The sequence below is a fragment of the Macrobrachium nipponense genome, chromosome 9 (genome assembly GCF_015104395.2).
Source record: "Macrobrachium nipponense isolate FS-2020 chromosome 9, ASM1510439v2, whole genome shotgun sequence".
Classification (NCBI taxonomy): domain Eukaryota; kingdom Metazoa; phylum Arthropoda; class Malacostraca; order Decapoda; family Palaemonidae; genus Macrobrachium; species Macrobrachium nipponense.
The window spans coordinates 13507039-13521979 of NC_061110.1; the positions used below are offsets into that span (position 1 = coordinate 13507039).

General features: G+C 33.3%; 1 protein-coding gene across 1 annotated transcript in view; it reads right to left on the minus strand.

Moving 5' to 3' along the window:
• Positions 1-5639: 5639 nt before the first annotated feature.
• The window catches only part of LOC135218624 (uncharacterized), a 203917-nt gene continuing 194615 nt past the window's right edge, over positions 5640-14941 (minus strand). The window contains exon 23 of the mRNA XM_064255061.1: positions 5640-7666. Within this exon, the coding sequence (XP_064111131.1) occupies positions 7107-7666 (560 nt within the window). The 3' untranslated portion in view covers positions 5640-7106. The remainder of the gene's footprint in view (positions 7667-14941) is intronic.

The window sequence follows — 14941 nt, forward strand, 5'->3', positions numbered from 1 at the left end:
CGCGCGCGGATTCTCCGCCGCAAATCTCCGAAATGCGTACATCGCATTCTCGTAATATTAGCTCTGCTTCATATTAGGCGTTTCATAGAGTTTTATATATGAAAATGTGCGCAATTTCATGTAAAATACAACTAAAAATAAATGAAGGTTGTAGTTTTTCTCATTTTTGAAATAATTGCATATAAATCACGATAAATAGGAAAAAAAACTATGTTCGGTCAAATTTGACTACCAAAATGGTCAAAAAACGCTATTGTAAGCTAAAAATCTTACAGTCTAGTAATATTCAGTCATTTATCTTCAATTTGAAACAAATTCGAAGTCTCTAACACAATATTTAGATTTATGGTGAATTTTTGAAAAAAAAACTTCTTCCTTCCCTCTGCGCGCGTATTCTCCGCTGCAAATCTCCGAAATGCGTGCGTCGCATTCTCATAATATTTGCTCCGTTTCATAGAGTTTTATATATGAAAATGTGCATAATTTCATGTAAAATTCAATAAAAAATAAATGAAGGTTGTAGCTTTTCTCATTTTTGAAATAGCATATAAATTACGATAAATAGAAAAAAAACTACGATCGGTCAACTTTGACTCTACTGAAATGGTCGAAAAACGCTATTGTAAGCTAAAACTCTTACAGTCTAGTAATATTTAGTCATTTATCTTCATTTTTAAACAAATTCGAAGTCTCTAGCACAATATTTAGATTTATGGTGAATTTTTGAAAAAAACTTCTTCCTTCCATCCGCGCGCAGATTCTCCGCCGCAAATATCGTCGCATTCTCGTAATATTTGCTCCGCTTCATGTTAGGCGTTTCATAGATTTTTATATATGAAAATGTGGCGAATTTTATGTACAATACAAGAAAAATAAACGAAGGTTGTAGCTTTCCTCATTTTTGAAATAATTGCATATAAATCACAATAAATAGAAAAAACTACGTTCAGTCAACTTTGACTCTACCAAAATGGTCGAAAAACGTAATGTAAGCTAAAACTCTTACAGTATAGTAATATTCAGTCATTTATCTTCATTTTCAAACAAATTCGAAGTCTCTAGCATAATATTTAGATTTATGGTGAATTTTTGAACTTTTTCCTTCTCTCCGCACGCGGATTCTCCGCTGCAAATCTCCGAAATGCGTACGTCGCATTCTCGTAATATTTGCTCCGTTTCATATTGGTCGTTTCATAGATTTTTATATATGAAAATGTGCGCAATTTCATGTAGAAAACAACAAAAAATAAGTGAAGGTTGTAGCTTTTCTCATTCTCGAAATATTTGCATATAAATAAATATATATAAAAAATTCTACATCCGGTCAACTTTAACTCGTCCGAATGGTCGAAAACTGCAATTGTAACCTAAAACTCTTACAGTATAGTAATATTCAATAATTTGTATTCAATTTGAAACAAATTGGAAGTCCCTAGAACAATATTTAGATTTATGGTCAATTTTTTAAAAAAACATTTTTTTACGTCCGCGCGTTACAAATTCATGCATCATTTTGTGATATTTTCTCTTGTGTTGCTTTTATCGTTTTACAATGTGTTATGTACCAAAATGATCGCAATTTAGTGTACATTACAACAACAAAAATTAACTCTTTAGCTTTAACTGTTTTGCGCACAGCGTGATTTGAATACAATTATATATGAAATTTTGTTTTCGCGCTATCATATATCGCATTATTCATATATGATAATGATAATTTTTTTCATTTCTGATGGTTGCATACTAAACTTCAAGCAATGACAAAAAAAGGAGCCAAAAATGAACTCTTAATCTTGAAATCTAAGCACGCTGTGATTTTTTGAAAAAAATATTTTTTCCGCTTCGGTGCTCCCTGCGAGACCCCCCGGCATACGGGAGACTAATTTTTATTATACCCCTTCGGCGTTAAAGGGTTAAATTGTTTCACTTTTGTACAAAAATCTACTGATAAAGTAATTACGTTAATGGATAAACTACTATATGATGTTGATGTAAAGCAGTTACAGTAAGGTTAAAATGTTCCAGGTAATATCAGATTATTGTAGGCTATAAGCCCTTATATGCTGAATGAAGTATTAGGACTGCATTAAAAGCTCCTTTAGAATATGATTTCCCAACCACTCTTTATGCTTTTTTAATTATTTCATGTACTCTTCTCATGCCATTAATAAATACCTAGTATCATGGTTTGTGTGTTAATAGATTGGAATGAAAAATATATTTTGCATATAGAATATTATTTCTTATTTTATATTTTATATAGATGGGCATGTGTGGATCACAAAAGATTTTCCTACAACGAAATCCAGTCACTCAGTTCCAAAGAGGAGCGCAGGTATGCAGGAATGCAAAAATGGTGAGTGGAGATTTGTCAGAAGTATCTTGTTTTAAATAATCACTGAGAATTTGTTTTTTATTTTATTTTACAAGACATTTGTAATATAAAAAAAACAATGTTTAAATAAAAAAAGTTGCATAATGTCTAATAAGAGAATAAATTATTTTTCAGTCGGGTGACTGTATGGGTGATAAACTTTTTCTTTACATTCATTATTGCTTATTGTTAAAACTTGACTTTTCCGAGAGGTCGTCTGTAGGCCCCTTTGAAGGTTAATCCCAGCATTTTCTTTTCTTTCTTCCTTTTTTATTTGGTAGGGTGTTGAATGAATAAAATTAAAAATTTAGGCCAAGCACTGGCCTTTCAGTGCTGAAAGGGAAATTGGGAGTAAAAAGGTTCTAAAGTTTTAACAGGAGGAAACATCTCAGTTGTATACGTAGTGTGCAACAATTGTTAGAAAGTGGAAAGTAAGAGGGAAGAAAGAGAACATGAACAGATGAACAGAGATACAGTAGTACAAGGAATGAAAGTGGTTGCAGCCATTGCCCAAAGGGACGCTGCAAATTTTGTTTGTTTGTTTGTATGGCGTTTTTAAGTTGCATGGAAACAGTGGTTATTCAGAAATGGGACGCTGCAAAGAACCTTAAGTATTGCCTGCAGTGCACCGTTATAGGTGCACTGACAGAGCTATTCCCCTGTGGGGTATGGTGTTGATTGCTTTAGACTATTCTTTTTACCCCTTAGTGAGGTATTGCCCATTTCTCTATGCCGCACTGTACATGTATATTTAGGCTCTCTGAGCTGGAACCAGGCAAGTTATTCTGATAACACAGTAGAGTAGTTTGTCTGTCTTAATGTATGCATGTCTTCCTGGGATGAACTTTTCACATATTTATTGTATGTCTTCAGAACACTTCAGCTCAAAGTACAGGGCAACTCATTTGAAAATTTCAAATGAAAATCTCTGAGACCTACCAGCCACTGAAATACTATTCCTTATGAAATTAAGGTTCAATTTTGTTCAGGCCACGGCTCCAGGGAACCAGGCAGGGTCTGCAGTAGGGATAAAAAAAAAAAAAAAAAGAAAAAAAGTTTACCTAGGAATGTGGAGAAAATATATTTTAAGTTCTCAAGAACAAAATGCTACAGTTCATCAAATTAGTATGCAGCTAGTGTCCTTCAGTGTAGATTCAAATTTTTTTCAAATTCAGGGTTGGACCACAATAGGGGTCCAAAGTTGTGTACTAGTAACATTCATATCAAATAGTTTGAGGTGTAGTAAGGTGGCTTGGATAAACATTGTAGACTGTGGATCTCATAGTAATAGCTCTTGTATGGTGTGATTTACTGTTTACAGTTACTTTAGCTGTTTATGGTCAGGTTCTTGTCATCCTCTCTTTCTCACTCACACATTTCTTGCGTTTTTGCAGTTTTGCCTCCTTGTGAATTAAACTGTCATGAAAGTCATATGTTCGGGTATTACGCTCAGATTTGAGATACTGTGATGTAATGTTTTATAGAAGAAATGATTCCAAAGATCTCGAGAAATGAACTTCATCTGAGAAAATTACACAGATTGAGTTAATCCTGTACCCTTGGAATTCACAATTTTTGATTAAATTTTCAGAGCCTTTAGTAAAACCTGTGTATAAGATCTATCGAAACGTGCTAAAATGACAAATTTTTAATAAATTTGTATATTTCACGGCTAACAAACCTGAGGTCTTAACAGTAGGGTAGGATTGGTATGAAGTTATGTCTTGGATAAGAATATTTGGGGTGTGAATATTTCTTTTCATATTCCAATCAAGTTACTGTCAGTTTTTCTATTAATATATTAATGATTAAGCATCAAAATTTTTAAAGGTCTTTCCCTTTATTGCCAGTTAATGTTAATAGTATTTCTCAACTAGAGTGGAATGAAGATGAGCAGTTTGTATGTTTTTCTTGAATGCACCATATCCATATACTATACCTATGTGTCCAGAGACTTTGATTGTTTCCCCAAGGGTGCCATGATGAAATTTATTTACCATAATGCATGAGGACCTGAAAATATATGCTTGGAGTTGTCAGTTTATGCTGAAACTGTTCCTAGAGGAGTTTTGTCACTCATCCATTGCAGATGAAAGAGCCTATGCAAAGAGGAAAATAGCCTAAATTTATCTAAAAACATTCTTTTGGACCATAATGCATGAAAACCTAAAAATTTATTCTTGAAACTTACAAATTCTGCTGAAAACTGAGAAATCATAGGTGCAGCAAAAGTTTGCATTATGATAAACTTTTGCCCTCAATTCTCCATTTCAGATCAAAAGCCCCACACAAAGGCATGGGAAATTTTGTGCTAAATATAGATAAAAAAATTAGTTTGGGCTGTAGTACTTCAGAACTGAGAAATACATGCATGAATATATAAAGTTCTGCCACAGTTACAGAAAATCTGTATTCTGGACCCTAACCCCTGAAACTACCCTTGTGTTGCCTGTATATTTTGCCTGGATTACACCAGACTCATCAGATCCTTTTATGTGATACAAAATTATCGAGTGCTCGTTTAATGTTTCAAGAGGTATAATAATAATTTAAAGCATTGCCCCAAGTTATCTGGAATGTCTGTTTCTAGTAGATTATTTAGTTTCTAGTAGATTATTTAATTTGGGAACATCAACAAGATTTTAGGTGTTCTACTCTAAATTGAAGAGTACCAGCACCATCTCTTTAAAGCCCCATGTCACTAATGCATGATGTCTATTTTTCTAAAAAAAGACTTCTGGGGACAGTCTTGCTAGCAATGTTCTTAGTATTAATGCTCATAAGTTCAAGATAGAGAATGCTACTTTTAAGTTGCTGTGTCTATTTGACCGAAGCTGGATTATTTCTCATTTACTGCACATTCAGTATACACACAGTATATGCTTTTAGATTTATCTGAATATCTATTACGTATCTTATTGTATATTACTGAGCTCTGTCGTTCCAAATTAGGACATTTACTCTAGAAAATGCTACTTTCAAGTTGCCGTTATCTATTTGGCCAAAGCTGGAGAATTTCTCATTTGCGGTACATTCAGTATACAGACAGTAAATGTTTTTAGATTTATCTGACCCTATTCAGTATTATATTGTATATTATCAAGCTCTGTCATTCCAAATTAGGACATTTACTCTGCAGAAGCAGGTTTTTCAGGTTCATGGCCTGTTTGAAAGCTTCATACAAGTTTGTACATTTTGAATAACAATGACCAAATTAAGAGTATTATCACTTCCAAGCATAATGTTATGGAGAATCAAACTAAGATTCTGAATTAAAAGTTTTAATGAGAATTTACTGAAAATGCCTAAAAAAGAAAATGATAATCATAAAAATATAAAATCTAGGAAAAAGGTATGAATTCGCTTTCAAAACACAATAGTTTGTGTATTTAAAAACAATTGTCTCTTTTCAATCCATATGAGCTAATAAAATAAATTCAATACACAATCATAGAAGTCTTGATTATGGTTCTAAATTTAGATCCTGGCACAATCAACTCAACATAACTACATTAGTTATCAAATATTTTGCATATAATAGAGCACAGTACCATTACTATGAAAGGACGTACGATTACAGTGTACGGTACGTTATGACTTGCATATTGAATCAAAAACCTTCATAACAGCAATTAATCTGTTCTTGCAAAACTTGTACAAATTAGGTCAGCAGTTCAGCATTTTAGTAATAACTAGTGTGCGGTAACACTGAGTATTTAACCTATTGTTGATAAATATTTGAAAGGAAAACATCACTTTGGAAAGCAATACTTGAAGGAAACCTAAACTAATCCACTCACTTCCTCTCAGCCTTGAAAACATGTAAACAGTCATGACTATTATCACCTGACTTACACACTAACAGAACTAGAAAAATATCAGGTAAACAAAATACTTATATGTTTTCTTATTTCCATACAACTAAATTTACATGCTTACTTTTCATACTCTTACATTTTATATATATATATATATATAGCATTTATGTAAACTACTTATTATAAAAAATCTTACATCTATTATCGAAGCCATCTATTTTGAAAAAATTAATTAAAACGAAACATACTCAAAACATAAAACTCAGTTCAAGGGACTCCTTAAGGTCACATTACACACATCTTCAACTAATTGTACATTGCAGTACAAAATTTACATTTGCTGTACTTACCTAAATTAGAGATCACTGTTTTAAATAAATAAACTTTTTGCTACTAAACACTTACATAATGATAACTATTCAACTTAGAGTACATCACATAAAATATATCTCCTGATTATGGTTGTCTAAGTACTTAAACAAAAGTTACTGAGTAAAGATTTTAAACACCAGATCATTGAATAAAAAATAAAAGAACACAACAGTAGTGTCAAATACTACCATATCTTTAGTAATGAATTATGCTCACCTCCCTTCTTATAGCAATTTCACCATCACTGGCCACTGCAGAAGCTTGTGAAACAATAACCAATAAATAACTACTGGTATTAGTCTAACAAGTAACTTAACCTATTGTGACCAAAATGTGACAATCAGCAGCCTATATCTCACAGATCTTGTCTTCTCTAAAATGGTACGTGACATGCAGCAAACTCCTATTTCCTCTTATCAATGAACATCCTAAAATGGCTCAACAACAATATATGTTCCACTAACAAGCTGAAAATTCTGGTTACATCTAACTGTATGCTATAATAAATACCTGAGGGTTAGTTATATTGATGTTTCTTATACTCAAGGAGTATCTAGGTTATCTGAAAGAGGACTAGAGTTATCGTTTGAGAAAGAACCGGCACTGCCTCCTGAATCATCATTACTTTCATGCCAACCATAATTATCACAATCTTCTACTGATGAATTTAAGTACTTTAATGCACAAGAATCTGTTTTATGTGGCCTTTCATCAGCACATGTACTGACCAGCGAGTTCTCATTTCCACAGTAGAGAAAACAATCACCTTTATTCTCTACTCCCGTCCAGCCCTCTACACACTCTTCATTTTGTTCCGTGTTGTCTTCATCGTCATCCTCAATTGATTCCTGGCTTTCTGTTCCATCATCTTCAGAGTCTTTATAGGTTATTTGAATTTCCAAACTGACATCTCTATGGCTTCTCACATTTTCGTAGTCTGATAATTCACTCTCCTTGTCATTATCATAATCTGAGTAATTGCTGAAAGTGGATACATCAAATCTACGATACTCTGCAGAAAGATTCTCCAGGCTGCTCCTGTCTTCTGAACTCTGTTGAGACAAGGTGTTACTGCTGGTACTCAAGTTGTCGTAGCATGTAGCTACAAAAGGAAAAAGACTCATGTCACTAATTGTCAGAACTAGATCATATGTTAAAAAAAGAAAAATTAAATCATACATGGTAGAGTTGTACAATGTATAGTTAAAAAGTATAAATGTTATTCTGAGTAATTCTTAGGACTAACAAACACTCATTGTAGTACAGCATAATTTTTCCAATTTGAAGTAACAAAGAAATACCTGCCTATGTTTTTAGATTAGGGTAAGAGATAAATATAAAATTGTTGAAATGAAGTGCAAGTAATAACCCAATCACTGGGTAGTGCAGCAGAACACCATAATACACTACCAACTGAATACTGCTCTCATCATCAATGCATAATACCTCATTTCTGAGCAAGTATTTGTGCAACTCTTCATTTCAGTCCATCTAACCAAATCCTATTACCAATTTCAACATTCACAGCCCTTCTGGCACTCCATAACTATAAGCACACTACTTGTCACCTAGTGGGCCAATGACACCTTGTATTCCTAGCCCTCAAATGAAATGTGAATGATCAACATCCTGCAAAAATGTCTCAACTTTATCCCATACATATTGTCACCATGTTCTGCATTTGTAAGTGAAATATAATGAAATGGAAGAATAAGAAAATACAGTATAAGACTCAAAATTTCAAGATTCTCACACAAAATCAAAATAACTAATTTAACTAAATATAAAGTATACCAAAAATAAAAACATATTGTCATTAACTTACAAAATTACATTGCACATGCCAAAAAAAAAATAAAACTAATTTGTTAATGTCTGCAGAGAGGCTTATTGAAAATAAACCATTCAATAGTCATATTTTGCACACGCACTTCAGTCTTAGAGAGGAAAACATGAAAAAGCAAGAATACAGCCACATCACATTCATTCAAGTAATTAAACAACGACAGTAGTTACACAATTACAGAAGCAAAGCAATTGAAAACATTTTTGGATACAGCCTATTCGCAGTTCTGGATTTGCGATTTGCCAATTCACGGATTTCTCTGTGAAATATAGATACACGTTTTTTGCCGAAAATTTGCATATTTGCACTATTTTTCACCAAGAAATATTCACTGAATACTGTATTTTCCAATCATTTTCATGACCAAATGCACTTTTTGTGATAAAACTGTTAAAATGTTCAGGTACTATAAGCATTTTCAGAGGGGTTTTAAGTGTTTACGGATTTCAGCTTTTGGCAGGGGGTTGTGGTACACATCCCCTGCAAATACTGGGAGGTCAACTATACATGCAGAACAGCTGAATTTTAATCTCCACAACCATGCAACCACAACTGATGGCTTTTAAAAGTAATATACTGAATTATTGGGTATTGTCTGGTACAAAATCTTTATATATTTAATTGGAACAATTAAATATATAAAGATTTCCAAGGACTTGGGATAAAATTATAAAAATAATTGTTAAAGAATCATATATTGTACATTATAAGTCAAATTTCATTTACACTAAATTGTAGAACTTGAAATGGTTGCAGATAATTAGCTGACATATCACATACTATTCTCCCTGAGGTTGCACAAAGAATATGTAGAAACGCTCTCCATCCTCCTGTCATTATCATCTCATCTACTTACAAAATATCTGTAATTTCCTTTGTGGTATCATTCCTAACTCCTGCCATGGGACTCCTAATCTTAAGGATTTATTCTCAAATTGACAAAATTACGAGATGTAATTTGTCATATGATGTGTAGTATTATATAACTGTAGTAACTGAGAAATATTACTTTTGTATGTAATTTGCATGATTTGCTTTTCTTAAGTATTAAACTAGATTCCATCTGAAGAGAATCTGTACTAAATATTATTGATTTTTTAAGATTTGATCTCATTACTGTTATTCCGCCCATAAAAATTCAGATACCATATACTTTTCATGAGTTCTTCAATAATGATAACATTAGGAACAAACCTTCCAATGTCCACCCAATACCTTAAACCAAAAAGATGGCACCAACATAACTGGAGTGGCACAAATGTAAACTGACCCACTTGTTGACTGGCAAACCAAACCAAAATGTCCCAAGTCCTATTCCAAATATCGCCAACCCATGGATTCCAAAGACTAATCCTTGAGATAGTTCTGCCTTCAAGGTACAGATTATGATTGATCATAGCACTATATCTTGAATCCAAAGATTATTGAGAGGTTAAAAAACCACCATGGCTCCCATTATTGAGGAGGTCAATCTTATCTGGAGTTGGATGAACATCAGTTGCCATGGAACAGAGTACGTAAAGCAACTGTAGTACACAAAATATCACAACGGTAATGCTCTTCAGTTCACACCAAAATGCATTTGTTCATGGATTTCAAACCTCATACATACATATATTACAAATATATAAAACTGAATAAATATCAATGACCAAATTTAAGTCATGTTGCAAATATATTCCTATTTTGAACACCTATGTAAGCAAGTGCTAAAATGATCTTAAAAATAAAACAGACTATTTCTTAAAATATATAGCATGCCTCTGTAATTGGAATCAATTTGTATTTCCTCTTTAAGTAATGAAATTTGCCTAAAGTTGTCAAACTTGGTGGCAAACTAAACTGGCACATGCCTGCACCTCTGAGAAACAGTTTCAACTAATGTGAATGATTAAAGTTCTTGCCTAAATGAGGAAAACGTTACTAGTACTGAAAGAGGCCAAACATATTCATTCACACCAACACTAATGAACATAAACAGATACTATGTCTAGAAAAAATATAGTTATTACAGTCAAAACAAAATGTTAAGGCTGGTGACAGGGGGTTTTTCCTGGACTGTACCATCCATAGTTGAGAACATTTTGGTCATTAGTCATAAGGAAACTGCCCTACTTAGGAAACCTAAAACCTCAGTGGTAAAGGCAGAAGAAGCACTCAAATGCAGTGTTCACTCAATATTTATCCCGGATTTTCTTTGTTTTCATTTCTAAATGTGACCTTGAGTAATCTTTGCGCGCGCATGTGTGTGTGTGTGTGTGTGTGCGCATACAAATGAAAAGGAATTATTAGCATATATATACACACACTACTTTAACATCTAAAATGATAGAGCCTATCAAAGAAACAAAGGAAAGGTATGGTTGACCCTTTCTAAGTAGTATACATACAGATGTAGAGATTTGATAAGAGATAACCTTTTATAATCTTTTAATTGCTCTATCTATCCCAGAATAAGACTGCCTACAAACACCCTATAAGCTACGCTGATCTTAGAAGAAAGATTTTATGGGGTAATGGGGTCACATCTTTAACCCTGAACAGCTGGGCTAAAAAATCAACGTGCATCACCCCAGGCCAAGGACTACGGTCATCCAATTTAAAAAAAAAAAAAAAAAAAAAAAAAAAAAAAAAAAAAAAAAAAAAAAAAAAAAAAAAAAAAAAAAAAAAAAAAAAAAAAAAATCAATGGAAAGATGAAGATATGCAAAGCCAAAGGGTGCAAGAAAAAAATACTAAAAAATTTTCCCTACCTTCTACAAGTTGGAAATGACTACATATTTACAACCCCTTGTGCAGGATCTTTTACAAGACAATCTTAAATTTTACCAAATTATACGTTTTTTCTAATAAATAATTTTATTCTATTTTATTTTCTAAAATTATAATTACAACTCATACAATATCAAAACAGATAAGAACTAAAATTAGTAACAAATTCTGAGTATATTTGTCGTAAAATATTTATGTGAATTTACTAAGATTGAAGATACTGTAACTTTTTTGGATTACAGTGGACCCCCGTATTCACCTTCTCGGCATTTGCAGACTCATGTATTTGCGGATTTCTCTATGGACTGTCTAACCATTATTTGCGGGAATTCGTGTATTTGCGGTATTTTTCTATGAGAAATATCCACAAATTACAGTATTTTCATACAAATTTCATAAATAAATGCACTTTTTGTGATAAAACTATTTAAAATACCAGGTATAAGCATTTTTAGTGGCAAAATAGGCAGTTTTAAGCATTTCTGTAGGGGTTCTAAGTATTTGTGGATTCAAATACGAAGTCAAATAGTTTTAAATTCAAATATGAAGCATTCCGACAATTCCTGTCTTCCACCTTGACATTTTGGTTTGACTATAGCCCTTACAAGATGTACATTATGTAAAAAACAATGCTAATTTTTATCAATCAAACTCTTCCTTCATATACACCCCACATTCTTATCGTTCAAATGTCTCAAAGACAACAGTCTTTTGCCTAACAGACAGGAAAATGTAGTATGTGCCAACTAGACCCAAAGATAGTCATCTAACACCACCCTCACTTTTTTTCATCTGGGTATCAGAATGCAAGTTAGCAAGACTGAGAGGCAGATCATTATATGAGGATCAGGTTACATTAAAATAAATGTTTAAAAAAATATGACTGTTTCACAGCAAACCCATCATCCACATACAGCTTGAACTGCTTAGTACTATAGATGGGAGGTCCAGGCTGCTGGATTAATCCCTGAGAACCAGCCCGAGAAGAGTCTACTTAAGACTCAGAGGTCTGGAAAAACTAAGCCTTATTAATAATAATAATAACAGGCTGTTGAATGCCTAAGAGGTGAATGAGACCTGTAAGATCAAGGGAGCAGAAAGGTCAAGAACTCAAAACTAGTAATCCTTGGGGCATTATAAATAAGAATGAATCCCTTCAGAGACCAAATTTAAGTGATTGTGTGTTTCGTGTCAAAATTGAGAGAGGACACATAGATAAATTTTTTAGTCTATATTGAAAATAACGTAAAAAAATTAACGAGTTTCATCACAACCCACCACTCAGATACAGCTCAAATCACAATTCAGGTGGGAGATCCATGCAGTTAAATGGTCCAGATTGGTGAAAAAGACCTGCAGGGTACAGAGAGCACTTACAAACTCTCCTTGCTTACAACCTTTGATTGTAATATCTGGTTACCAGCTGCACTTGGAAAAATATCCTATTGTTAAGACCAAAGGTTTGTTCCGCATACGAACAACTAAAGTATGGTAATCAGTGGGTTATTGCTTGAAGGGAAAAGCCGCTTAAGACGGATAAAGTAAGGTGCTTGTAGTAAATTATTTGACTTTTGGTCGAACAAAATTAAGGGGACATTTACCAGACTGACAATGTTCAGTACTGTAGCCCACAATGGATGCACCACCTAGACCCTAAGGTAAGCAATACACACTTGCCTTACTTTTCATATTATCTGGATACGAGGCTGTGAGAGATCAACATGAGTGATAGGTTTGTGTTGAAAGGATCAATTTTAATTGGGAAAAGAAAAAAAAAATTCTTTTGCTTCATCTCACCAGTCCCATGACTTAAAGCCCAAATCACAATTTAGGAGAAAGGTCATATCTGCTACATGTTCCAAGATCCAAACAAGCCATGAGGATAACTCAAGAACCCAAGGTCTTGATAACTCTCCGAGTTGTTATGAGAAGCACAAGCCACTTGTGTAAAATTGAAGGGCCTGCATAAACATTTGCTAGTTTTAACATGAAAAGAGAACATTTTACATAAGTGAGAATTAGGGGAGGATTTTTTTTAATTCTTCCCCCTTAATGTAAATCTTGGTTCTCTGCTACTATCAGTATCAAGGAATAAGTTTATGAGTCACATCTACCAGGTAACTGCACTCAAAATATTTGTAGCACTAACATTTAGGTTCCATCTAAAAACAGTAGCAGAGGGTTTTACTCTCTTGAACTAACACTTTACCTGTGGACTGCACCAACTGTTACACTGCTACAAACCCTAAAAGAATGACATACCTTACCCAGTATGTTTATTCATTGCAATATGCCTTGAATTGACATGAAGAGATGCTTTTGGAGTTTCTGGTTCTGAGTTAATAATGAATGCTTATCAAGCAAATATCTTTTTCATTACCTCTGCTATAGCTTTACCTTCATCATATAGCTGAGTGGTCATGGTACCAGTTGTGCTCCTGACCGAGGTCGTTTTTTACAAGTCATTGTCCTTCAAGATGCTAAGCAATATTAGGGTCATACTTTAAAAAACTCATGCCTTAGAAACTCACACATCATCTCCAAGTCTTGGGAAAACAGATAACTACTTCCCATATAGATATATGCTATCAAAACTACTGGTAAGTACCAGCAGTGAATACTGATGAGCTTTTCTAGAGAAAGAGAGAGAGGGAAGAATATTGCCTTCCTCTTGGGTAGCTCAATGACACTTACTGATCACTAGTACTTTTCTGCTTTACTGTCTCTTTTGCACACATATATAAGATGAAACCACAAGTTACATACATACAATGAACTGTATTTATATAAGAACACATGGAATGTTATACCAGATCATCATACGTGCAAGCAAAATTGGTTCATCAACAGTCCAGACATCCAGAACAAATGTAAAAAAGATTGCACCTACATTTTAAATTACAGGACTGGCCTAATTTGTTTATTGAAATGAATCCCACCTCTTATCTCCAATTTGTTCATAACATGCTTAGTCATGATGAGCAAATACAAAACTGGATACTATTTTTAGAATAAGGTTAGGTATCTGAAACCTCATTATCTAAAAATTATAATCCCTTCACTACAAGACTTGCATAAAGGTATACCACAAACAGAGCAACTGTAACAGAACTGTTCAATTCATAAATTACTATATGTTCAGTAACTGCTTATAAAAATATCTGGACTCATGAACAGTAATGCACAAAGTTTAATTTTATATTGAAACATCTGAAAAGATTAATAATAAATTTTAAATGTCTTAATTATGTTAAAATTTATTTTGCTAAAGCTTTAAACAAAGCAATGGTAATCACATGTGGATAATTAAAACTTACAAATACTTTGTAAAGCCAACAATAACCAACAACACTTTAGCTTTAACAACATGCACATGCAGTACATCAAGACATACTGTATGTTGCCATTAGATTCAGCTGAAACATTCTTGAATATTTATGAAAAAAGGGAACTGTAAATAAAAAATACATCAAACAAATGATGTGATGTACATACCTTCTCTCTAGGGTACTGATGCTCTGCTACTGACTTCCTACATCAAGAAAACAAAAGGATTCAATGCTCAGATGAAAAAAAAATCCTACAAAAATTCATTCAGATAAATTCTAGTCACCAGATGCAACTTCCAATGGTGAAATATTAATCCCCAACACTACCTACAAGATATCTCCAGTATATATATACGTATCAAGAATGAACCTGGCTTTCACAATCACACCCTGCTATATTAAATTTATGCTCCTGAAATCCTGCAACCAGAC